A 26,072-nucleotide genomic window follows, 5' to 3' on the forward strand; every position below is an offset into this window, starting at 1 on the left:
TTCTCTGTCTGGAGACACAGAACACTACAAAAATGTTGCATATGACAGTGTGCCAAAACATTACTTGGACCCTTACAATGATGTCTGCAGAACGGAAGGTGGGAAAGCAGCGTGCAAACTGTGGGTAGAAATCATAGCCACTGGAAAACAGCAATACCAAACCTAAGTAACTTCCTCTTCTGATGAATACATCTAACAGTGGATTCTTCACCTTCAGTCTTCCACAACAGGACCTCGCAAAGGTGAAGGGTATGGGAAGTGGACCCAAGAAACAAAGTCTTGCAGGAACGAGCAGGCAAAATGGCTATCCTGTCAGACCTGGCTCTCAAACCAGTAGTGTTTCAAGAACATGTGCACAGAAGCCGATGTTGCAGCCAGGCATATGTTCAGAACCAGCACCCTCCCTTGCCAATGCTATTGTAGCAGCCTCGGCCTTCAGGTGGTTGCATTAAATCTACTATGTCCTGGTGAAGAAGCAGAGGACTATCCATCCTGACAAGGTCCTTTCCTGCACTGCCTACCTTTTTTTTTTGCACCAGAAAAATGTTACAAAGCTAGTCAGCCACATCATGGTCCTTTGTGTGGTCAATGTAAAAGCTTAATGTCCTTTTATGGTTGAACCAATGGAGCCTGTTCTCCTCTTTCGAAGGATGAAGTGGAGCAAAAATTGTTGGCAAAGTAATGGACGGCCCAGTGTGGAAAGGGGTCACAACTATGGGCATAAACGACACCCAGGTATGTAGAACTTACAGATCTGGAAAGGTGGTGCAAGGCAGCTGCAACAAGAGTGTCTGCATTTCAAGTCTGCTGTGAGCATCATATGTCGCAGTAAACAGTTGTGTATATGCTCAAAAGATGTGCACATACAAAAAGGGTCAACACTGAGTCCAAGTCAAATTGCGGCATGACCAACAGTTTTGGGGGAAACATGGGAGTCAGAACATTGATAAAACGCATCACAAGAGATTCAAATAGAAACAGTTGATCCAGCAGATGCAGAGGTCGAAAGGGCTGAAAAATAATCTTTAATTGTGTGCACTGCAAGTCCTTTCTGGACGAATAATGAAACATGCAACCACACACCCAAAGGTTTGGCCTGCAGGCAACAAATTTCTTCCAGCACCCTGTATAGATGGACCTTGAAGGGCATCTGGCTGCAAGGATAACATTGACCATTACAGCTGGAATATCAGATGCAATTACCTGCCACCATTCAGTCTCCATCCATGAAGGTGTAGGTTGTCGAGACACTGTGCAGGAGCCTTCCCCTGTTGCTTAGGCAGGGGGTTCTTCCACTGTGGTAGCCAGATCACAGGGCAAATGATCATGTTCAAGAGCTATGGGTACCAAATGAGCCCCTGTTTAGGTTTATTAATAGGACTGACTAGCATGAATTTTCCCAGAATTTGAGGCAGTGCCAGGAACCAATACAGGAGACGTGTGTTCTATTGCTGTCTGAATTAGTCTTCTGTCGAATTTCCTGGAGGAAACTCTACTCTTGAGTAGAGTTGGCATTGTGCATTCTAATTACAGGTGAACAGACTGAAGTATGGGGTACACTACTGCTCAAAGAAGCCTCTTGCCACATCGGGATGAAGAGGCCTCTTGTGATATGCTTGCTGACATCTGCCAATTTGGTCTGCTGTAAAGTTTAGAGATCCTGAAAAGTGGTTGGGGGCTAGAGAGATGTTCTGCTGCTCCTGCCACTTCCATAAGCATAGGGCCACCAAGCACAGGGTCATCATGTTGTTGGTAAGGACCTGCACCAGCCTAGCCCTGATGGCCGGCAGGAAACTTTTCAGGGATAGAGGGATAGGTAGAAGCTTTGTAGTTTGAAGCACGCTTTTTGTCAGAGACCAGAGGCCTCTCATCTGCACCTTTCCCTGGTGATCCTACACTAAACCCACCCCAGTCCTGATGTAGGACCTACCGAAAGCTGAGGCTACACAACAGGGCAAGCATAATCCACCTAGCACTTGGGACAAAGAGGATGCACAAGGCTAGGAGTCCAATACCCCCCAGAGCTTTCTTCATCGAGAGCCAGGATTGAACCCAAGATATCAGGATCATATCCTGAAAGACCCAGACTCGCTGCGGTGGTGGGAAGGCCATCAATGGCACATTGGCCAAGACATCCCCAAAGAAGGGAATCCTCTGCATGGTGCACAGTTGGGACTTCAGCTCGCTAATGAAACAATGAGGATGACAGGAGTTCAGCCATAGTTCGAACTCTTAAGTCGGGTAGCGACCACCCCCATAACTTTTGTGAACACCGAAGGGGTAAAGGTAAGGCTGAAACGGAGAGCGGAAATCAGAAATGTTCTAACCCCACCAAGAACCATGGTTAACTCCTGTGGGACTGCACCATGGGTTTATTAAAATGTGTTCCCCAAATTAAGGGACACCATTCTGTCTCCAGGGTCACAGAGCAGAAAGAATATAAGACAAGGTGAACATCTGGAACTTGTCGTTCCACACAATGGCACTCAGCGGGAGGAGGTCCAGTATAGCCGTCCGACCACTGTAATTTTTCAGTATGAGGAAGTGGTGCAAATAGCACCCTTCTTGCTCCGAAGCTGAAACCTTCAAGTCTTGGACCTTCAAGTTTGGCAAATGGTCACCTGACAGTCACTGTTATATGTGGGGAAAATAATGAAGGGAGAAAATTAAAGGCAAGGCACAGCCCCTTTTTATGATTAGCAAGACATCTGTCTGACATGTTGGTTCTTCAGCCGGGGATGACATGTTGCATCCTGCCTCCTACTGGTTGAGCATGGGCATGTAAAGTTACATTGGCTTGGCACCTGCTGTAACAGGGGAGGGTGAAGTAGAGGAAAGTGGTCCCTATTGGCATGAATGGCTACTGCAGGAGCCACAATTTCTGGTCTGAAAGGAAGGGGCCTGCTGCTGCTGAACAGGTTGCATGCAGACTAGCTCCTTGGAATATCCCTAAACTTCCAGTGATGTTGATAGAACTGCTTGGTGGGAGAAGAGAGACCTAAGGATAATGCTGTGGCTAGACTGTCCTTAAATTGAGTACCAAATCAGCCTTCTCCTCAAGAAACTTGGAGCGATCAAAGGGCATGTTGATAAAGGAAACCTGGACATCCTCTTTAAACCAGTTGCTCGCATCCAGGTGGGTCTTTTAAGCACTGCAGTGGTGTAAGGAAATGCCTCCTTGGCATGGTTACCCCCTGACTTTTTGCCTTTGCTGATGCTAAGTTATGATTTGAAAGTGTGCTGGGACCCTGCTAACCAGGTTCCACCACCAGTGTTCTTTACCTAAACTGTACCTTTGTCTCCACAATTGGCACAACCATGGCACTCAGGTAAGTCCCTTGTAACAGGTACCCCTGGTACCGAGGGCCCTGATGCCAGGGAAGGTCTCTAAGGGCTGCAGCATGTCTTATGCCACCCTAGGGACCCCTCACTCAGCACATACACACTGCTTACCAGCTTGTGTGTGCTGGTGGGGAGAAAATGACTAAGTCGACATGGCACTCCCCTCAGAGTACCATGCCAACCCCACACTGCCTGTGGCATGGGTAAGTCACCCCTCTAGCAGGCCTTACAGCCCTAAGGCAGGGTGCACTATACCACAGGTGAGGGAATATGTGCATGAGCACTATGCCCCTACAGTGTCTAAGCAAAACCGTAGACATTGTAAGTGCAGGGTAGCCATAAGAGTATATGGTCTGGGAGTCTGTCAAACACGAACTCCACAGCACCATAATGGCTACACTGAAAACTGGGAAGTTTGGTATCAAACTTCTCAGCACAATAAATGCACACTGATGCCAATGTGCACTTTATTGTAAAATACACCCAGAGGGCATCTTACAGATGCCCCCTGAAAACATACCTGACTTCCAGTGTGGGCTGACTAGTTTTTGCCAGCCTGCCACACAACAGACATATCGCTGGCCACATGGGGAGAGTGCCTTTGTCACTCTGTGGCCAGGAACAATGCCTGTACTGGGTGGAGGTGCTTCTCACCTCCCCCTGCAGGAACTGTAACACCTGGTGGTGAGCCTCAAAGGCTCACCCCCTTTGTTACAGCACCACAGGGCATCCCAGTTAGTGGAGATGCCCGCCCCTACGTCCACTGCTCCCACTTTTGTTGGCAAGGCTGGAGGGGATAGTGAGGAAAACAAGGAGGAGTCACTCCCCAGTCAGGACAGCCCCTAAGGTGTCCTGAGCTGAGGTGACTCTTACTTTTAGAAATCCTCCATCTTGTAAAAGGAGGATTCCCCCAATAGGAGTAGGGATGTGCCCCCCTGCCCACAGGGAGGAGGCACAAAGAGGGTGTAGCCACCCTCAAGGACAGTAGCCATTGGCTACTGCCCTCCCAGACCTAAACACACCCCTAAATTCAGTATTTAGGGGCCCCCAGAACCGAGGAAGAGAGATTCCTGCAACCTAAAGAAGGACTGCTGACCAGAAGGACTGCTGACCTGAAGCCCTGCAGTGAAGACTGAGACGACAACTGATTTGGCCCCAGCCCCACCGGCCTGTCTCCCTACTTAGACGAAAACTGCAACAGCAACACATCCAACAGGGACCAGCGACCTCTGAAGCCTCAGAGGACTGCCCTTCATCTAAAGGACCAAGAAGCCCCTGAGAACAGCGGCCCTATTCAAGAAACTGCAACTTTCTGCAACAAAGAAGCAACATAAAAGACCCTGCGTTTCTTGCCGGAAGCGTGAGACTTTCCACTCTGCACCCTACGCCGCCGGCTCGACCTGCGGAAAACTAACACTACAGGGAGGACAACCCAGAGACTGCGAGCCCGTGAGTAGCCAGAGTTGACACCCCTGAGCCCCCACAGCGACGCCTGCAGAGGAAATCCAGAGGCTCCCCCTAACCGCGACTCCCTGTAACAAGGAACACGGCGCCTGGAACCAGCACTGCACCCGCAGCCACCAGGACCTGAAGGAACCAAACTCCAGTGCAGGAGCGAACCCCTGGCGACCCTCTGCCTAGCCCAGGTGGTGGCTAACCCGAGGAGCCCCCGTGCCTGCCTGCATCGTTGAAGAGACCCCCCGGTATCCCCATTGATTCCTATCTGAAACCCGACCCCTGTTTGCACCCTCAACCGGCCGCCCCTGTGCCGCTGAGGGTGTACTTTCTGTGCATGCTTGTGTCCCCCCCGGTGCCCTACAAAACCCCCCTGGTCTGCCCTTCGAAGACGTGGGTACCTACCTGCTGGCAGACTGGAACTGGGGCACCCCGGTTTCCATTCAAGCCTATGTGTTTTGGGCACCACTTTGACCTCTGCACCTGAGGTCCTGGAGTGGTAACTTTGGGACTGCCTTGAACCCCCAACGGTGGGCTACCTTGGACCCAACTTTGAACCCTGTAAGTGTTTTACTTGGGAAACGGCCTTAAGGCCGACTCCCGAACAACGAAGTCCTGGTTAACGAAAACGGAACAACACTTTCGTTAACCAAAACTTTGTTGTTTTGTGCCTTAACCACGCATGCACATGCGTGGTTAAGGCACAAACAAGGGAGTCGGCGACTCAGGTAAGTGGGGTGGGGGGGGTTGGGGTGTTTTAGGTTTTGGGGCGGGGTGGGGGGGTCGGGGTGTTTTAGGTTTTGGGGTGGGGGCTTGGGGTGTTTTAGGTTTTGGGGCAGGGGTCCGGGGTGTTTTAGGCTTTGGGGCGGGGTGGGGGCGGGTCGGGGTGTTTTAGGTTTTGGGGGCGGGGTGGGGGGTCGGGGTGTTTTCTGGTTTGGGGTGCGGGGGCTCCGGTGTTTTCTGGTTTGGGGGCGGGGGCTCGGGGTGTTTTAGGTTTTGTGGCGGGTGGGGGGGTCGGGGTGTTTTAGGTTTTGGGGGCAGGGGTGGGGGGGTCGGGGTGTTTTCTGGTTTGGGGGCGGGGTGGGGGGTCAGGTGTTTTCTGGTTTGGGGGCGCGGTGGGGGTCGGGGTGTTTTCTGGTTTGGGGGGCAGGGGTGGGGGGTCGGGGTGTTTTAGGGGCGGGGTGGGGGTGCAGGGTGTTTTAGGTTTTGGGGTGGGGGTGGGTGGGGGGTTGGGGTGTTTTAGATTGTAGGGCGGGGTGGACTTAGCAGCTGCAAAAGACGTGGTGCAAAGGGGTACTGTCTTGCATGGGGAGGCAAGTTCTTACCTCCACCGAAGTTGGACAGCTGGAAGAGAGGACCGTCAGGACTACTTCAGTCCACCACTCGTGATGCAGGATCCACACAGATCAGCCGGAGAGAGGATCCACGCAGCCGGTCGTTGTTGCAGTTGGTGCCTGCAGAAGCAGGGGAGTGACTCCTTCACCCCATGGGACATTCCGTCTTCCTTCAGATGCAGGCTGAAGGCGGGCTGTCCTCAGAAGATGCACCACCGGAGAACAGTGGTTCAGGAGAAGTAAGGTGTGGCTTAAGAATTTCGGTTAACAAAACTGCCTTGGTTTCAATAGTAGCATTTCTAAAGCAATTTCCACAAGCAATGTGAAGGAGGCACTTCTGTTGGTAGCTCAGGCAGCAAGAAAGGGTTTCTGGGAATGTATCAACCCACTGGCTTTTTGTAAATCCAGGAATAACCCATCACCAGAATAGTGAGGGGGGCGGGGGGGGGGGGGGGGGGGGGGGGGGGAGATGTCAGGTTCTCCACCTTCAAGTCATCATCGGTGTCATGAGCCATATTTTGCATATTCTGAACCATGTCAGAGATGGAGACAAATAAGGTCTCCAGCACTCCAGGTGATAGTGTTGGAATCGAGGCAGAGGTTGGGGGTAAGTGACTGGGCGTGGCTTTGTGAAATCACAGAGCGACCTGGAGAGAGCTGATGATGGTTAGGGTTTGGATACTGGTGTGAGGATGAGGTTCAGGATCAGCAGAGTCGGCATCAACAACAGAATGGAAGGAACCGGTCTGGAACCTGGGGCCAGAGTGGAAGCATAAACTGGTGCTGGATCGGGCTCAAGCACGGTTCCCAAGAGGTCAGCTGAGTTGAAGGAGGAAGTCCAACAGGAGCCTCTTGCACCTCTGTTGGGCCAAAGACCCACCAGAGGAAGTTCGAAGCATGTAAAAAAGCTACAACATGGCCTCATTGAAGGCTAAAATTTGCTGTAAGGTTGACAATGGCCTAGGTAATTGGGGCACACCAGGACCAACTGCGGACCAGGTTAAAATTCAGAAGACATTTGAGGGGTATGACTTGCAGAAGGATGTCCCTTGGGCCATCTAGTCTCATTTAGAGGCAGAACACATCTCCTAATGAGGTACGCCTTGGAAACCTCTAAGTGCAGAAGTGCTGACATTACACATTCTTGGTGGTGAGAAAAATATTAAGCAAAGGTGCTTTCTATTTGCAGAAAATACTCATGCCCAGGATACCAAATTCTCCTAGCCCAATCGGGAGCAGCCAGGATGACAAGGGCCCAGTCGGTTTTGATCCACTTCAGACTTCAAGTGTGGTGAAAAGATTGAGCCACGGTTCTTCCCATTGCTGGAAAATGCCCTGTGCCATCTCTGGGTCTAATTGTCACTCGTGATCTGCAAGGCCTCGACGGTTGAATTTGTTCACCCTGGTATTCAAAGATTCTGCCATATAACTTACCACCAGTAAGATCTCATAGTGATCCAGCCATTTCCAGAGGCATAGTGCTCATGTGGCTCAAGACCCTACTCTGCCCTGCTAGTTGCTGTACCATATGGCAGTGATGTCTGTAAGCATCTGTACCAGTCTCCCTTTGAAGGAACAGAAGAAAGGCATTCAACGCCAAGCAGATGGCTCGTAGCTTCAGGAGGTTGAGAGAGTTGGGTCTCTGCCAGAGACCGCTGATCTCCACCTCACCAAGCTAGGCATTCCAATCTAGAAGGGATGAATCTGTTACCACTGCCAACTCGGAGAAGGAAGGGACAGGAATCTGCCGCTGACCAGATCACAATTTAGCTGTCATCACTGCAGATCTTTTGCAGTCTCTTGCAAAATCTGGACGCAAGAACGTGCCCTGTGTGTCCAATCTCTTGAACTCTTGATCCTGGGGTGAAGGGGGACTCTTGGGTTAACTCTGGCTGTCTGCATCACCAAACTCTCGAGTGGGTGAGGTATGTTAAGTCCGCAGGCGAGGGACGATTATAGTGGGCAACCTGGTGATTGAGAGGGACCTGTGAGCAGGGTTTAGACCACGAACCCAGGAGGGTGTCCATTAGATTTTTCTTAAATGGGAACAGAGACTCCGCACTGGTTTTCCTGACTGAAGAATCTCCATTAAGACAGACCTTAATTCTACTGATGGAAGCTTCAGCAGCCCTCCTCATTATGATTTCAAACAATGCACTCTCTTCGGTGGCCGGGATAGGAGGGCCTGAATGGGGAAATACCAAGCCCTCTGGCATCACCCACTGTTATCAGCAGGGTCAAGATTCCCTTACTCCACTTCATCCTCAAATCCCCATACCAACCCCTACCCCACCCACCCCTTAAATACACCCGTATCCACCGCTAAATGTACAAATTACTTACCTTTGGTAACAATATATCTGGTAGAGATATATTATAGTTGCAGATTCCTTACCTTTGAATTTTCCCAGGCGTCAGACTGGATCCGGGGATTTTTTCTTCAAGCAGTACCCCTGTGCGCCGTTAAATGGCGTTAGTCAACTCTGCGGGCGTCGTGGCTGCCATAATAACGTCGGATATAGGTGCCACCCGACGGGTTGACGTCAGTTTCTTCTCACGACTTTCCACGCCAGTAGCACAGAGCCATGAAGAACACTGAGATTGGTGCCCCAAAACTAGGGCCCTTAGAGGGAAGTACCTGTCCCTAGAAATCAGTTCGCAGTGCGGGGAGGATGGGCGGGTCGGTAAGGAATCTGGAACTAGAATATGTCTCTACCAGATATATCGTTACCAAAGGTAAGTAACTTGTACATCTGATATAGACTTCTAGTTGCAGATTCCTTAATAGATACCTGAGCAATACGTTCCCCGGTGGTGGGCTGCGAACTAAGATCACATCAAAAAGTCCAGCAGGACCGAACAGCCAAAATAGCCGTCCCTGTGGACCCGACTGTCCAGGCAGTAGTGCTTGGTGAACGTATGTAAGGACGCCCACATTGCGGCCTGACAGATATGGTATATTAGTTATCTATGAATCCCTGCTCTCTTCTTATCACACTTATCCACCCATCATCATATGTCATGTCTCTATCAATCTATCCTCCATTCCCACTCTGACTCATCCCAAATCCATTCTACTACTTTCATCTCCTAAATAACTCTGCCTAACCTCTTCCCTCCGCTTCCACATCTAACTCACCAAACCTCACTCTACTACCATGACCTCCCAAACAACCCTACTAAATTCGCTCTCATTTATCTCACCCTGCTACTATGATCTCCCTAACCCTTCCCTCCTCCATCCCCCTTTACTCATCCCAAGCCTTTGGGATGAGTAAATGAGGGATATACTCCCAATTAACACTTCTGGATTTCTTTCCTCCTCCACCCCTCCATTACCCTAGTCAATCTAACTAACAAACTCTCATATCCGCAGCTCAAATTAACTCATAATAATACTAAAACTGTACTCCTATTTCCCGATACTAATCCATCACTAATTCTTGTTGGGTTCCAGAGTAGCGTGCTACTCTTCGAAAAGCGCTTTGACGCCTTGTCAGGGGTAGTAAGCGCTATATAAATACTATTACAATACAATACAATATCCAGGACTGGAACTCCACGTCCTAACACTTTCGTAGCAGCAGTTGCTCTGGTTGCATGAGTGCGCAAACCCTCAGGGGGTTGCTTTTTCGCCAAAGCATAGCACATCTTGATGCAGAGGACTACCCATTGTGAGATGGTCCTGTTCTGCACCGCCTTCCCTTTCTTCGCACCCACATATCCCACAAAGAGTTGATCGTCCACCCAGAAATCTTTGGTATGATCTAGATAGAACGCCAACGCTCTTTTGGATCCAGACAGTGGAGCATCTCCTCTTCATGAGAGGGATGTGGGTTGCATGTAAAATAGGCAAGGTGATAGATTGGACTACGTGAAAAGGCGTTACCACTTTGGGAAGAAAGGAAGCCCTAGTACGAAGCATCACTTTGTCAGGATGCACTGCTAGGAACGGTGGTTTCGAAGAAAGAGCTTGAAGCTCACTTACTCTGTGAGCATAGGTGATGGCAATCAAGAAAGCTGTTTTGAGGGTTAAGAGCTATAATTGACAGTTGTGGAGCGGCTGAAAAGAGGCGCACATGAGGTATGTGAGGACCAAGTTCAAATCCCACTGGGGCATGATGAACGGGATGAGAGGAAACATAGGAGTAAGGCCTTTAAGAAACCTCCCGACAATGGGAGATTTGGAAAGAGGAGGTTGGTCTGATAGCCGTAGAAGGCAGAGATGGCAGTCAAATATCCCTTGAGGGTGTCCAGAGTAGAGCCCTGCTGGGCAAGAGAGAGAATAGAGAGAGGTGCAGTGAGGAGATCAACAAATTTGTTGATACACCATGCCACAAATTTCTTCCCACGACAGGCGTATACCGTTTTGGTGGAGGGATGCCTGGCTGTCAAGATGACATTACAGACTTTTGGTTGAAGGTCAAAAGCCATCAACTGTCGCCGCTTAACCGCCACACGAAAAGGTGGAGACTGAATAGGTTTGGGTGGATAACCGTCCCCTGCTGCTGCAACAAAAGATCCTCCCGAAGGGGTAGTCTGATCGGAGGATTGATGGCCATGCTAAAGAGCTCGGAATACCAGACTGTTCGTGACCAGTCTGGAGCCACCAAGATTACTTGGGCCCGGTCTTGCCTGATCTTCAGAACTCTGGGCAGAAGTGGTATTGGCGGGAAGGCGAACAGGAGGCCTGAGTTCCACTCGTGACGAAAAGCGGCGTCGAGCGAGTGACGCCTTGGAAACTCCAACGCGCAAAACAGCTGACATTGCGCGTTCTCTGCAGAGGCGAACAGATCTAACCAAGGCTCACCCCCACTGCTGGAAGAGACCTTGCGCCACTTCCGGATGGAGTCAACATTCGTGATGGACTACGCATCGACAGCTGAGTTTGTCTGCTCTGACGATCAGAGAGCCCACCAAATGTTGAACCACCAGGGAAATGCCCTGGTGTTCCAGCCATGTCCAGAAGCGAAGAGCCTCTTGACTCTGCCCTGCTTGTTGCAACACCACATGGCGGTGGTGTTGTCAGTAAACACCTGCACTACATTCCCTTTGAGAGAGAGAAGAAATGCTTTAAATGCAAGTAAGCTCGTCCAGAGCTCCAAAAGTTTGAGGTGGAGCCCGAACTCTGCCGGTAGACCAGAGGCCTCTGATCTCCACCTCTCCCCTGTGGCCACCCCTTCCAAGGAATGATGCATCTGTCACTGCTGTGAGATCTGATTGGGGAAGGGAGAGGGATCTGCCATTGATCCAATCTGGATTCGACAACCACCACTGCAGGTCTTTCGCAGTTCCCTCCGAGATCCAAACCATGTCGGAGAGATTCCCCTCATGCTGCGCCCACTGGAACTTCAGGTCCCACTGAAGAGCTGCATATGGGATCTGCCACGTTGGACCAGCAGGATGCAGTAGGCCATGAGGCCCAGCAGCCTCAGAGTAATTCTCACCAATATCCAGGATAAAGGCTGAAACATTGGTATCCTAGCCCAAATATCCTGGACTCTCTTTTCGGGAGGATAAGCCTGAAACTGCACTGTGTCGAGAACAGCTCCGACGAAAGGGAACGTCCGACAGGGAGACAGGTGTGATTTTGGCATGTTGAAGTGAACCCCAATGAATGAAGGAAGTTCGCCGTAGTCTGAAGACAGGAGACAACTTTCTGGGGCTTGTCCGCCTTCAAGAGCCAATCATCAAGGTAGGGGAAGACTGGGACCCCCTAACCTGCAACCACTATCATCACTTTCGTGAACACCCAAGGGGCACTGGTAAGGCCGAAGGGAACACGCTGAACTGAAAGTGCTTGTGACCTACCTCGAATCGTAGGTAACGTTTGTGGGCTGGCAGGGTGGGAATATGTAAATAGGCATCTTGCAAGTCCAACGCAACCATCCAGTCTCCAGGGCAGAAAGGACCTGAGCCAGGCCTAACATCCTGAACTTCTCCTTACTGAGGAAGAGGCTGAGGGACCGTAGGTCTAGGATGGGGTGAAGACCCTTGTCCTTTTTGGGCACCACAAATTAGCGGGAATAGCAACCACTACCTACTTCTGGCGCAGGGTCCCTCTCTATGGCCCCCTTGGCCAAGAGAGCATTGACTTCCTAGCGGAGAAGCGCCCAATGATCCTCTGACAGGTGATGGAATGATGGTGGCATGGCTAGAGACGTCTCGAAGGGGAGGGAGTAGCCCCTTTGGATGATCTGTAAAACCCACCTGTCTGTGGTAATGGATTCCCAACAGACGAGGAAGGTTTGAGACAGAGGAGGGGGTGGACTGGTCGGCCCACTGACTCCCTGATCCACGAGTTCAGTGGATCCCGCGTCCGCGCACGGGCTGTACAGCATGCGCAGGTCAGTGGCCCGGTGGAAATGGAAGTGGTTGGGTGCCCCTTCCGAAGCCACGAAAGGAGCGAGAGGAAGACTGAGAGAAAGGGAGGGGGGGGGAAGCAGATGCGAGGCCAAGGGACTGAGCCCGTAGCCCGGGAATCCTTAAAGAGCTTGAGCACTGAGTCCACCTTGTCTCCGAAGAGACGAGTGCAATCAAAAGGCATGTCCATCAAAGATTGCTGAACATCCCCTGAAAAGTCAGACGTCCTCAACCACGCGTGGCGTCTCAGTGCCACAGTTGATGCAACCGATCTGTCTAGTGAGCCAGTCGTATCCAGTCCACAGTGGATCATGAACTTGGCTGCGTCTCTCCCATCTGTCATGACTTGGGAGAGAACGTTCCGGGCCTCTTCTGAAACCTGAGGCAGCACTTGCGCAAACGTACCCCCAGAGAGTATGAGAATAGTGGCCCAAAAGGCATGCGGTGTTCACGGACCGCAACGCTAGACTGGCAGAAGAAACCAGATTCTTCCCTAACTTGTCCAGTCTTTTTGATTCCCTGTCCAGGGGAGAAGTGGGGAATGCGCCATAGGATGAAGAAGCCTGGATGGCAAGGCTCTCAGACATAGGGTGTTGGGTAAGGACGTTTGGGTCATTCGACGCAGGCCATTTTCAGCAGACAATCGTCCTATTCACAGGAGCCCCTGTGCTGGGTTTGGACCAGGTCCCCAGTAGGACGTCCGTAAATGCTTTATTGAAGGGAAGAGGCCCCAGGCTGAAGCACTTCGGTCAGGAGGTTAGGCCTGACCTCCACAGAAGGAAGCTCAAGGTTCTAAACTTCAGCCACCCTTCTCACCACCATAGAATAAGACACTCCCTCCTCCATAGCCATGGTACGTGGAGAAAACATGGCAGTGTCAGGGGAGGTACGGGCATCACCCAAATCCTGTACCCAGACCAGTTCAGGCTCAAGCTGGTCTTATAAAGGGTCCAGCGACCCCTCACCAGTATCCCTGTAACCATACCCATAGTAATATTGTTCATGATCAACCCTGGGCACAGCAGAGCCCATGGAAAATGGAATCGGCGTTGAGCCACTTCATTCCGGCTCCAGGTCATAGGGAATGAGTATAGGGTTGACGTAGATTGTGGGCCCAATCAGCATCGGGAGCGTCGACGTCTGACCCGATGCCGGGGAAGGTCACGTTGGCACGACCAGCGTTGGGACGGATCCTGAAGTGCCCTCCCGAGTTGCGACCGAAGTCGCCGACTTTGAACCCGAGGAGGCCCTCACCGACTTACCTTGGCCCCAAGGCGCTGAGGTTGGGTCGGACTGCCCAAATATGAGGCGCATGGCCTCACAGAACTCCTTAAGTTGGGCAGGGGTAGCCCTGGCTCCCAGAAATTCGGGGATGCGCAGAGCGGACCCAGACTGAGCCTCTGAGGACGAAGGCCTAGAGTGTCGACACTCTTCCAGCGTTGCTTTGTGCGAACGACGGGGCGAAGTCAAAGAATGTTTTGCCTTCATCAACTTCTTCTTACCCGAATATTCAGATGACTTGGACGAAGAAGAATGGTGGTGACTCCGCAACCGGTCTCCTGACCTTCCTCTCTGGCCATGAGCTTCTGGGTACCACTCCCTTAACGCTTTCGGGTTCATGGCCAGACGCTTGGAGCACGACTTTGGGTAGTGGTCGCGCTCCAAACAACAGAGACACACGAGGTGCAGATCTGTCACCGATATCATGCAGTGACAGGAGTCGTAGGGCTTAAATGAGGTCTTATGGGACATCCCTCGACGCACCAAAACTCATCAAAAATGAAGTTGACAAAATGTCGGACTTAGTCAAAAAATTGCTGGGGTAGATCTTCTCCGGATCTGCGCGTAGGCTGGTGCGGAAAGAAAAGAACTGACGTCAGTGTGCCGGGGTGGCACCTATATACGACCGCAACGTCATCACGACGCCAATGGCGCACGTGGAGTCAACCAATGTCACCTAACGGCTCGCAGGGGTACTGCTCGAAGAAAAAATCTCCATATACAGTCTGATGCCTGGGGAAATTCAAAGGTAAGGAATCTGCAACCAGAAGTCTCTATCAGATATGTCCTTACCACTCAAGACCCTTATATATCCCTACATACCCAATACATATACACACACATACATACAATAACCTGATATATACTTACCATTTTGTTGTAAAGGTAGGCGTGGTAAAAGTCATCGACGTGGTAAAGGCACTGTGTGGTAATACTTGTGTTGTAAAGGCTGCTGTCCAATCTGAGGTGATGAGAATCAGTTCTGTGCTGTTCTCTATCGTTTTCTGCCAGACTCTGCAGAGCAGTGAAATTGGAGAGGATGCATAAAGCAGGACTGAGACCAGCTCAGTGGGAAGGTTTCGAAAGATCCTAATCAGGCCCAAGCACCAGACCACCAACCGTGGTGAACGAATTGAACATTGAAACTCTAGTATGCAACATCAGAAGTAGTCTGCTGAATAATCAAAGTTGTAGTCCTTGAGGAATTCAATGAGAACTAAAAAAGAGCTCAGGAATCAGCAAGAAGTGTAAATAACAGCAAGTGATGTTAGTGGCCAAATGGCTCTGGTACATAGGCTGGTCCTTTCCTTGGTGGGTACAGCTGCAAATGGAATTACATAGTGCCATCAGAGTGAAGCTGCTGAAGGAGAAAAAATGTTTTTGCATTTGTTTGGTGCTTAGGGATATTCATGAGGGGCGGAATCTCCTAAAATAATTATCTGTCAGATGGCTTATAGACCATTCATTTCAGATTATCAAAAATCACTTTTTTTCAGAATATGCCATTTAACGGAGCTATCTCAAATGAATAATGTGACCAAAAATGGATGTAACTTTGTTTCCATCAACGTACACAATGGTACTGACTTTCTGTAGTTTATAATTGTTACTAGGTTTTACGAAGGATGGAATCTGCCAAGCCAGTATCATAAAACACACTCAGAATGGTCACCTATAAGCAAATCTAAAGGCGTCATATGTAAAATCAAAACAGATTTTGTATGGATAATGCAAATGTAAACTCTAATTTTTAAATAACTTATAGCAATACAAATTTGACTACAATAAGGCACTCACCCTTAAGAGATCAGAATCATTACTTTTATCCCCTTTCTTGCCCGATAAAGGCGAACCCATCATAGTGTAGTCTTCACATTCATTAGGATCCAATTCTGAACTGTCAAGCCTTTCAATAAAAAGTAAAAAAATGTGTTATTTTGAATTAAACCAACTAACCTCCTGTGATGTAGCTGTGGCAATACATTTTAGAAGAGGTTACTTCATCATGAAAGCAGAAGCCCACTGTCTTTCACCCTCCATCCTTCTCTGTGTGCCCTATTATCACCTGCATGTATATGCTTTGTGTCCCATTTCTCTTTTTGGAACATCATTCTGCATACTTTCATTACAGGATCTGTTAGGTTTCTGAACCTTCTTTCATCCTGTTGTGTTATGCATGCCAGCCCACTAGCTTATATTTTACTAGGGCCCAGCAGTTTGTACAACAAAAACAGAATCAGAGAACTTTGAAGGTTCCCTAATTGAGTCATTACAAAGCATGCTCTCACCTCTGAGTGCAGCTGGTGATCTCGACTGACCACAACATGTTGAGTGACAATACAATAATATTCATATTAAGCGATGAAGAGGTTTTATTGTCCATTTGCCTGAAGATGGTGCAGAGTACTGATCAAGTAGTCTTACTGTCAGTGGGACCCATAACAGCACTTTCAGTGCTGTTTTTAAGTGAACAGGCATCTTCACATTCACACAGTCTGTTCTCTACAACCTGGCAGTGCACTTCCTTGGATGCCCAATTTATATATCATATTAATAGTCTAAGGCCCTCATTACGACCCTGGCGGTCGGTGCAGAAGTGGTGGTAATACCGCAAACAGGCAGCAGTAAAAAAAAAATGAAATTACAAGCATGGCGGTTACCGCCATGCCTAACCGCCACTTCTACAATCCGACCACTAGGGTGGTAACAACCGCTGGGCTGGAGACTTCGGTCTCCAGCCTGGCGTACGTCACTAGACTGCCGGCGGTATCACAACCACGCATACCGCCATGGATTTCGTGGGGTTCTGTACCGCCACGAAATCCTTGGCGGTAGGCACTATCAGTGCTAGGGAATTCGTTCCCTGGCACCGACAGGGGTCTCCCCCACCTTCCTCCCCCCTCCCCAGAGTCCTCACCACGACCCCCCTACAACCTCCCAAAGGTGGCAGGACACCCCCAAAAAACATTGAGACACACCCCCTACACGCACGCTCATACAACTACTACACATGCACGCAGACATACATGCACACATTTCCCATACACACACCACACCCCCTGCATGCATATATGCACTCACACACACCCTCTACACACTCACATGAACACCCCCCCCATGCACGCACACAACACACAACACCCTCCCACCCCCCTCCCCTAACGGACGTTCACCTTACCTTGACCAGTGATCCTCCGGGAGGGAACGGGATCCATAGGGGCTGCTCCGCCGCCAGCTCCCCGTCACCAGAACATCGCCACACCGAATCATGGGTTGTGATTCGGTGGGCGGTGTTCTGATGATGTGGCGGTGGAGCAGATTCCACTTCACCGCCGACCGCCAGTATGGCTGCTGGTGGCTCTCCGTCCGAAAAAGGGCAGAGGACTGCCAGCAGTCATAATACGCTGGGCAGAAAACTGCCTGCACTGGCGGTCTTCAGCCCGGCGGTACCAAGACCGCCGAGGTCCAAATGAGGGCCTAAATGTGCCATCACTAAGGCTCGTCAGCTCCAGCTGGTAGTAGAGATCTCAAGGTTCAAAAGGTCGTGGAAAGAAAGAAAAACTGCAAAGAATTGTCCTTGACCATTGCATTAACTCGGGCCCTGAGACAGTTATACAGAAAGAAAGAAAAAAACTTCCAATTTTCTTATGTTTTTGCAAGCTGGGTCCTCGTACTCCTAGACTAGGCTACAGGGAAAGGTAGATCTTTGATTTCTGACCCACGCTGCACCAGAATCTCTATCCACCAAACAGAACACACTCCTTCATCCAAGGCAGGTGGTTAAACCAGACTGATTGTTGAAATGCTTTGCATCTGGAAATTAATTGGAGTATTATCTGTGTGGATGTAGCTGTAGGAAAGTGCCCTCTTTCTTGGCATGGTTACCCCCATTTTCTGCCTGTTGTCAGTGTGTTTGACTGTGTTCAGTGGGATCCTGCTAACCAGGACCCCAGTGATTATGCTCTCTCCTCTGAATGTGGCTGCTAGTAACCTTTTCTTTCCACAACTGGCATACTGGTTCCCTGTTTAAGTCCCTAGTAAACGGTACCTAGCTACCCAAGCATTGGGTTTCCAGGGGATCCCTATGGGCTGCAGCAGTTATTCTGCCACCCATAGGGAGCCCATGCAAAGGGTTCTGCAGGCCTACCATTGCAATCTGCGTGAACCGGGTGCACGCACCTAGTTACACTACAGGTCACTACACCTGCTCACTGTAAGTCAACCCATGGTGGGCTCTCTCAGTCCAGAGGGCAGGGTGAAGGTGCCTGTGTGTGAGGGCACCCCTGCACTAGCAGAGGTGCCACCACAAACTCAAGACCCATTTACTGGATTTCGTGAGTGTGGGGACGCCATTTTATAGGAGTACGGGACATAGGTCACTACCTATGTCCAGCTACATAATGGTAACTCTCGAACCTGGGCATGTTTGGTATCAAACATGTCGGGATCATACCCCAATACTTTTTTAAAGTATTGGAAGTATGATTCCATGCACTCTGGTGACTCCTTAGAGGACCCCCAGCATTGCTACCACCAGTCTTACAGGGTTTTCCGGGCAGCCCAGCTGCTGCCACCCCTCAGATAGGTTTCTGCCTGATCAAGCCCAGGAAGGCAGAACAAAGGATTTCCTTTGGAAGAGGGAGGTAACACCCTCTCCCTTTGGAAATAGGTGACTGGCTTGGGAGGGGGTGGCCTCCCTAAGCTACTGGTTTGCTTGGAAGGGCACATTTGGTGCCCTACGTGCATAAACCAGTCCCCATCAGTTCAGGGACCCCCAGTCCCTGATCTGGCACGAAACTGGACAATGGAAAGGGGGGTGAGCACTCCCCTGTCCATCACCACCGCAGGGGTGGTGCCCAGAGCTCCTCCTCAGGGTCCCTGGGTTCTCAATCTTGATTCCAAGGTTGGCAGGGAACTCTGGGAGCATCTGAGTGTCCAGGCCAGGCAGGTGACATCAGAGCCCCCCTCTGATAGTTACCTGGTTAGGTGACCAAGTCCCCTCCTTGGGATATATAGGGTCTTCCTCTGGGGTGGGTCCTCAGATGCGGCTTGAAACATTCCAGCAGGACTCCTCTGCTTCAACTTCTGGCCTCCGGAACCGCGACTTGCGCCTCCAGGAACCTATAAGCTGCTGATCCACGAGGAATACTCGTCTGCACCATTGTATCCAGAATTCCTGCCAGCTTTGCAACATTTCCCTGGCAGTGCATCCTCAGAAGACTGCAACTCTTCAGCCTGCACAAGAAGAAGGAATTTCCCTTAGGCTGAAAAGTATCACCACCCCTGCATCCGCAGGTACCTGGCTGCAATGACGGCTAGCTGCGTGGATTTCCCCTTATCCTGAGTGGGGTGGGTCCTGCATCACGGGTGGTGGTCCGGAGAGTTCCCCTTGGTCCTCTCTACCAACTGTTGCACTTTGGTGATGGTAAGTCCTTTCCAATCTACGCAAGACAGCAACCCCATGCACCACGTCCTTTGCAGCTGCCAAGGCTTCTTTGCTTCACCTCCAAGGGGAACTTCAGGCAACGTGTAGCTCCAGCCCCAAGCACTCCCTCCTCCAACTCCTGGGCCTCTGTCTGGTCCCTGGGTGACATGGGAGCAACTTCTGTGGTGCTGCGTGGGCTTTTTCAGTGACTTGTGTCCCTGTCCTGTGGGACACCTGTAGGACACGTGTGGGTGCTGCCTCTGCTCCTGTGAGCCTTCTGTGATGTGGAGGGTCCCCTGTGCCCCCTCCCCCACCCGGGGTAGAGTCCTCCTGGACCTTGCTGGTCCCCGGCAGCACCTATTTTCCTCCAACAGCAAATTTGCCTTTGCCAAGGCTTGCTGGTGGAAATACTTCACCGACATAAATATGAAATCCAGCATCCAGCGTGGGACACCTTTGTACGCATCAGGAACTCTTCTCCAGCTTCTCTGCTGCAGTGCTGACCTGTCTTCCTTCTTCATCGACGAACTCCAAAAGGTACCTCTGGGTGGGTAGTATCTCCTACTGCCCTTGGACTCCACAGACACTTCTGGACTTGGTCCCCCTCTCTCCATCTTCAGTAATCCATTGCTGATTTCTTGCAGGCTGTTTTGGGCGTTTTCTTTTACTTCTCTTCATCCTTTGGGGTGGTTTTGGGGAAATCCAGTGTTTTACTCCTGCATTCCTGGTCGCTGGGGATACTGCATTACTTACATGTGTGCCTTTTCTAGTACTCCCAGCTCCCCTCTACATGATTTACTTAGGCGGGGGCCCTGTGTTCGAATTCCGCTTTCTTAGTATATGGTTTGGGCTCCCCCTAGGGCTACTATTGCTTATTGCTATTTTACACTGTTTTCCAACCTTTTTATGCCTCTTACTGTTATATGGAAAATGTCACTTACCCAGTGTACATCTGTTCGTGGCATTAGTCGCTGCAGATTCACATGCTGTGCACATCCCGCCATCTGGTGTTGGGCTCGGAGTGTTACAAGTTGTTTTTCTTTGAAGAAGTCTTTTTTCGAGTCACGAGACCGAGGGACTCCTCCCATTTCGACTCCATTGCGCATGGGCGTCGACTCCATCTTAGATTGTTTTCCCCGCAGAGGGTGAGGTAGGAGTTGTGTATGCTAGTAATAGTGCCCATGCAATGGAGTGAATACGTATGTACATAATGAAGTTTAAAGTAATATATTTACAAATTTACAAATGTTCAAGATCAACTTCTAAACGGCTACAGGCTCCTGGGGAGGCGGGTGGGCGCATGTGAATCTGCAGCGACTAATGCCACGAACAGATGTACACTGGGTAAGTGACATTTTCCGTTCGATGGCATGTGTAGCTGCAGATACACATGCTGTGCATAGACTAGTAAGCAGTTATCTCCCCAAAAGCGGTGGTTCAGCCTGTAGGAGTTGAAGTTGTTTGAAATAATGTTCGTAGTACAGCTTGACCTACTGTGGCTTGTTGTGCCGTTAACACATCTACACAGTAGTGTTTGGTAAATGTATGAGGCGTAGATCATGTTGCTGCCTTACATATTTCGTTCATTGGAATATTTCCTAGAAAGGCCATGGTAGCACCTTTTTTTCTGGTTGAGTGTGCTTTTGGTGTAATAGGCAGCTCTCTCTTTGCTTTAAGATAGCAGGTTTGAATACACTTAACTATCCATCTAGCAATGCCTTGTTTAGAAATTGGATTCCCTGTATGAGGTTTTTGGAAAGCAATAAATAGTTGTTTTTTATTTTTCGAATTAGTTTTGTTCTGTCAATGTAGTACATTAGTGCTCTTTTGATGTCTAATGTATGCAGTGCTCTTTCAGCTACAGAATCTGGCTGTGGGAAGAACACTGGTAATTCTACCGTTTGATTCAAGTGGAACGGTGAGATCACTTTTGGTAAAAATTTTGGATTTGTCCGTAGAACTACTTTATGCTTGTGTATTTGAATAAATGGTTCTTGTATGGTAAATGCTTGAATTTCACTCACTCTTCTTAGAGATGCGATGGCAATCAAAAATGCAACTTTCCATGTTAAGTATTGCATTTCACAAGAGTGCATGGGCTCAAAAGGTGGACCCATGAGTCGTGTTAAGACAATGTTGAGGTTCCATGAAGGAACTGGTGGTGTTCGTGGTGGTATAATTCTCTTTAGGCCTTCCATAAATGCTTTTATGACTGGTATCTTAAATAATGAAGTTGAGTGCGTAATTTGCAGGTAGGCTGAAATTGCGGTAAGATGTATCTTTATTGAAGAGAAAGCAAGCTTTGACTTTTGCAATTGTAGTAAGTATCCTACTATATATTTGGCAGATGCGTGTAAGGGTTGAATTTGATTATTATGGCAGTAATAAACAAATCTTTTCCACTTATTTGCATAGCAGTGTCTAGTGGTAGGTTTCCTAGCTTGTCTTATGACCTCCATACATTCTTGTGTGAGGTCTAAGTGTCCGAATTCTAGGATTTCAGGAGCCAAATTGCTAGATTCAGCGATGCTGGATTTGGATGTCTGATCTGTTGTTTGTGTTGTGTTAACAGATCTGGTCTGTTTGGTAGTTTGACATGAGGTACTACTGAGAGGTCTAGTAGTGTTGTGTACCAAGGTTGTCTTGCCCATGTCGGTGCTATTAGTATGAGTTTGAGTTTGTTTTGACTCAATTTGTTTACTAGATATGGAAGGAGTGGGAGAGGGGGAAAAGCGTAAGCAAATATCCCTGACCAGCTCATTCATAACGCATTGCCCTGAGACTGATCTTGTGGGTACCTGGATGCGAAGTTTTGGCATTTTGAGTTTTCCTTTGTTGCAAATAGATCTATTTGTGGTTTTCCCCACATTTGGAAGGAAGTGTTTAGTATTTGGGGGTGAATCTCCCATTCGTGGATCTGTTGGTGATCCCGAGAGAGATTGTCTGCTAACTGGTTCTGAATTCCTGGAATAAATTGTGCTATTAGGCGAATGTGGTTGTGAATCGCTCAATGCCATATTTTCTGTGCTAGGAGACACAACTGTGTCGAGTGTGTGCCTCCCTGTTTGTTTAGGTAATACATTGTTGTCATGTTGTCTGTTTTGACAAGAATGTGTTTGTGGCTTATTATGGGTTGAAATGCTTTGAGCGCTAGAAATACCGCTAACAGTTCTAAGTGATTTATGTGAAACTCTTTTTGCTGTATGTCCCATTGTCCTTGGATGCTGTGTTGATTGAGGTGTGCTCCCCACCCTATCATGGAAGCATCTGTTGTTATTACGTATTGTGGCACTGGGTCTTGGAAAGGCCGCCCTTGGTTTAAATTTATACTGTTCCACCATTGAAGCGAGATGTATGTTTGGCGGTCTATCAACACCAGATCTAGAAGCTGACCCTGTGCTTGTGACCATTGTGATGCTAGGCACTGTTGTAAGGGCCGCATGTGCAACCTTGCGTTTGGGACAATGGCTATGCATGAAGACATCATGCCTAGTAGTTTCATCACCAGTTTGACTTGTATCTTTTGATTTGGATACATGGTCTGTATTACATTGTGAAATGTGTGAACTCTTTGTGGACTTGGAGTGGAAATCCCTTTTGCTGTGTTGATTGTTGCTCCTAAGTATTGCTGTGTTTGACACAGCAGAAGGTGTGACTTTGTGTAGTTGATTGAGAAACCTAGCTTGTGAAGGATTTCTATGACATATTTTGTGTGTTGTGAGCACCGTTCTTGCGTATTGGTTTTGATTAAACAATCGTCTAGGTACGGGAACACATGTATTTACTGCCTTCTGATATGGGCTGCCACTACGGCAAGGCATTTTGTAAAAACTCTTGGCGCTGTTGTTATTCCGAATGGCAACACTTTGAGTACTCCTTGGATTACAAACCTTAAGTACTTTCTGTGGGAAGGATGTATGGGTATATGGAAATACGCATCCTTGAGGTCTAGTGTTGTCATGAAGTCTTGTTGTTTGAGCAATGGGATCACGTCTTGCAGTGTCACCATGTGAAAGTGATCTGATTTGATGTAAATGTTTAATGTTCTGAGATCTAGGATAGGTCTTAGAGTTTTGTCTTTTTTGGGTATGAGAATGTACAGGGAGTAAACCCCTGTTCCTTTCTGATGAATTGGTACTAGTTCTATTGCATCTTTTTGTAACAACGCTTGGACCTCCAGTTGTAATAGATCCATGTGTTGTTTGGACATGTTGTGTGTTTTCGGTGGGACATTTTGAGGGAATTGTAGAAATTCTATGCAATAACCATGTTGGATAATGGCTAGGACCCACGTGTCTGTTGTTATTTCCTCCCAGTTTTTGTAAAAATTGGTTAGTCTCCCCCCCCCACTGGTGTTATGTGTTGGGGATTTGTGACGCTGAAGTCACTGTTTATTTTGCGGTGTCTTGGGACTTTGGAACTTCCCTCTAGTTTTAGGGAACTGTCCCCCTCTGTATTGTCCCCGAAAACTTCCCCTCTGATATTGACTCTGGTAAGTGGGTCTTGTTTGTGAGGTTGAGGGTTCTGTGCTCTGTCCTCGAAACCCCCCTCTAAACTGTGATTTACGAAATGTGCCTCTGCTCTGTGGGGAGTAGAGTGCGCCCATGGCTTTGGCCGTATCTGTGTCCTTTTTAAGTTTCTCAATAGCAGTGTCCACCTCCAGCAGTACAGTCCTCAGGTGGTGACGGTCTCGCTGGATAACAGTCGGGACTGTTATCTGATACTGCCGCATCATAAAGATCCCATGCATCAGGATCATCCTGACTCATTCCTGTATGAGTTGGAGACTGCATCATTGGTGGAGTGGCTACCGGTGATGGTTGTGGTGAGCATTGTGGTGATGGTGGCGGAGTTACTTGTTTTGCCACCTTTGCTTGGGGTTGCTTGTCCTTCTCTTGGAAGGCAAGTTTCCTTTTAATTTAGGATTGGAGGGAGAGTACTGATTTTTCCTGTGTCCTTCTGAATGTGGAGCCTTCTTTGAGTGTAATCTGGATCCCCTGCTTCTAACTCCTGTCCGAATCTGTGTCCTTGCATCTGTGGGAACAGGGCCTGTCCTTCGGTGTAGGAACTTGGTTTCGGCTCCGAGGCCGGATGTTTCGGTATCGAAACCTTTTCGAACGTCTTTTTCGGCTCCGAAGACACTTTTTTGCCTTTCGGTGTTCCGATCTCTCGGTGCCGACTCGTTTGGTGCCGCTCTCTCGATGTCGAGATTGCTCTGACCCGGTGTCTCGGGGTCGAGTCTGTTCTGTGCCGGTATCGCGACCGGAGTCGGATGACTTCGACACATGTGTGCCCTTTTTCGGTGCCGATGGCCGGTCACCTAATTTTCGGGTTAAGCCATGGCCTGTTGGCAGTGGCGTCCCCTGGGCTTTAGTGAATTTTCTGTGAGTTTTGGGCAGGGGCGTCTTACTCACGGTTCTCGCCGAATCCGCGATAGAGAAGGTTTCTTCTTCCGCCAAGTGTTGGTCTTCTCGCTCTTCGGTCTCTTAGCGTTTTCCTCGACCGAAACGCTCGACAGGCCTCGCAGGTATCCTCTTTGTGTTCGGGAGACAAACACAAATTACAGACCAGATGCTGATCTGTGTAAGGATACTTGTTGTGACATTCGGGGCAGAAGCGGACTGGGGTCCGTTCAATTAGCCTTGAAGGCGCACGAGGTTGGGCCGAGCAGGCCCCGCCGGGGAATCGAAAACCCCGAAGGGCCACCGGAGCTGTTAAAAATTCGGTGTCGATCTGTTTTAACTAACCCGATACCGAACGCAAACAATACTGTCAAATTTTCTGAGATTTAACTAACTTTCCGAACCGAAACACGGAGCGAAGAGGAACACGTCCGAACCCGATGGCGGAAAGAAAACAATCTAAGATGGAGTCGACGCCCATGCGCAATGGAGCCGAAAGGGGAGGAGTCCCTCGATCTCATGACTCGAAAAGACTTCTTCGAAGAAAAAATAACTTGTAACACTCCGAGCCCAACACTAGATGGCGGGATGTGCACAGCATGTGTATCTGCAGCTACACATGCCATTGAACATGTATATATATATTCTGATACTGAGTTCCAAAAATAAAGTACCTTCATCTTTGTACAACCAAGTGTTTTCTTTATTGTGTGCAAGTAATGTGTGACTGTAGTGGTATTGTATGAGCTTTGCATGTCTCCTAGATAAGCCTTGGCTGCTCATTCACAGCTACCCCTAGAGAGCCTGGCTTCTAGACACTGCCCACACTCTACTGAGAGGGGATACCTGGACCTTGTATAAGGTGTAAATACCATAGGTACCCACCACACGCCAGACCAGCTTCCTACAGTAGCTATTCACTTAGTACTGCTCCAAATGTGTGGCCAGAAAGCCCCCATATATGTTAAAAATAAATATGGATCATCCCATTAGCCCTCCCAAAATATCCTATGGTAGCACTACTCCACAGATACAAATAAAACAATTTAGAGATAAACAAGAAGATAGGGACTTTAATGAAGTCTTTCATTAGGTTTGAAGTCCAATGGGATTAAAGTTGAAAAACAAAAGAATGCAAATTTGGGATCTTAGTTCAAAATAAGATTTTTTCTTTAAATTGTCTGATATAGTGGTTACTAATACACTAAACTTCCATTGAGCGTAAGCAAATAATTTAAGCTTGTAAAGTAACAATAAAAACAACTTGCAATTTATCTGCAATTGTGGATTAGCTATATCTTCAATCTAACATCCAAAATCCTGCTTACATTTCCAGCCATAAAAATTGGTGTGATAATAAGAAATAAACATGATAGACCTTTCAGAACCATCCATGTCAGTAGGCCAGAAAAGTGAGAGCTGGTTTTATGCTTTATGTAGTTTACAACTTCACACAGAGCATGTAGCACC

At 48.8% G+C, this 26,072-nt stretch overlaps 1 protein-coding gene across 2 annotated transcripts in view; it reads right to left on the reverse strand.

Annotated features, from left to right (window-relative positions):
* PDS5B (PDS5 cohesin associated factor B) overlaps positions 1 to 26,072 on the reverse strand; it is an 813,886-nt gene that overhangs the window by 99,148 nt on the left and 688,666 nt on the right. For both annotated transcript variants that reach the window (XM_069205557.1, XM_069205556.1), the window contains exon 31: positions 15,573 to 15,681. In XM_069205557.1, the coding sequence (XP_069061658.1) occupies positions 15,573 to 15,681 (109 nt within the window). The remainder of the gene's footprint in view (positions 1 to 15,572; positions 15,682 to 26,072) is intronic.

The sequence above is a fragment of the Pleurodeles waltl genome, chromosome 8, assembly GCF_031143425.1.
Source record: "Pleurodeles waltl isolate 20211129_DDA chromosome 8, aPleWal1.hap1.20221129, whole genome shotgun sequence".
In the NCBI taxonomy this organism is placed as follows: Eukaryota; Metazoa; Chordata; class Amphibia; order Caudata; family Salamandridae; genus Pleurodeles; species Pleurodeles waltl.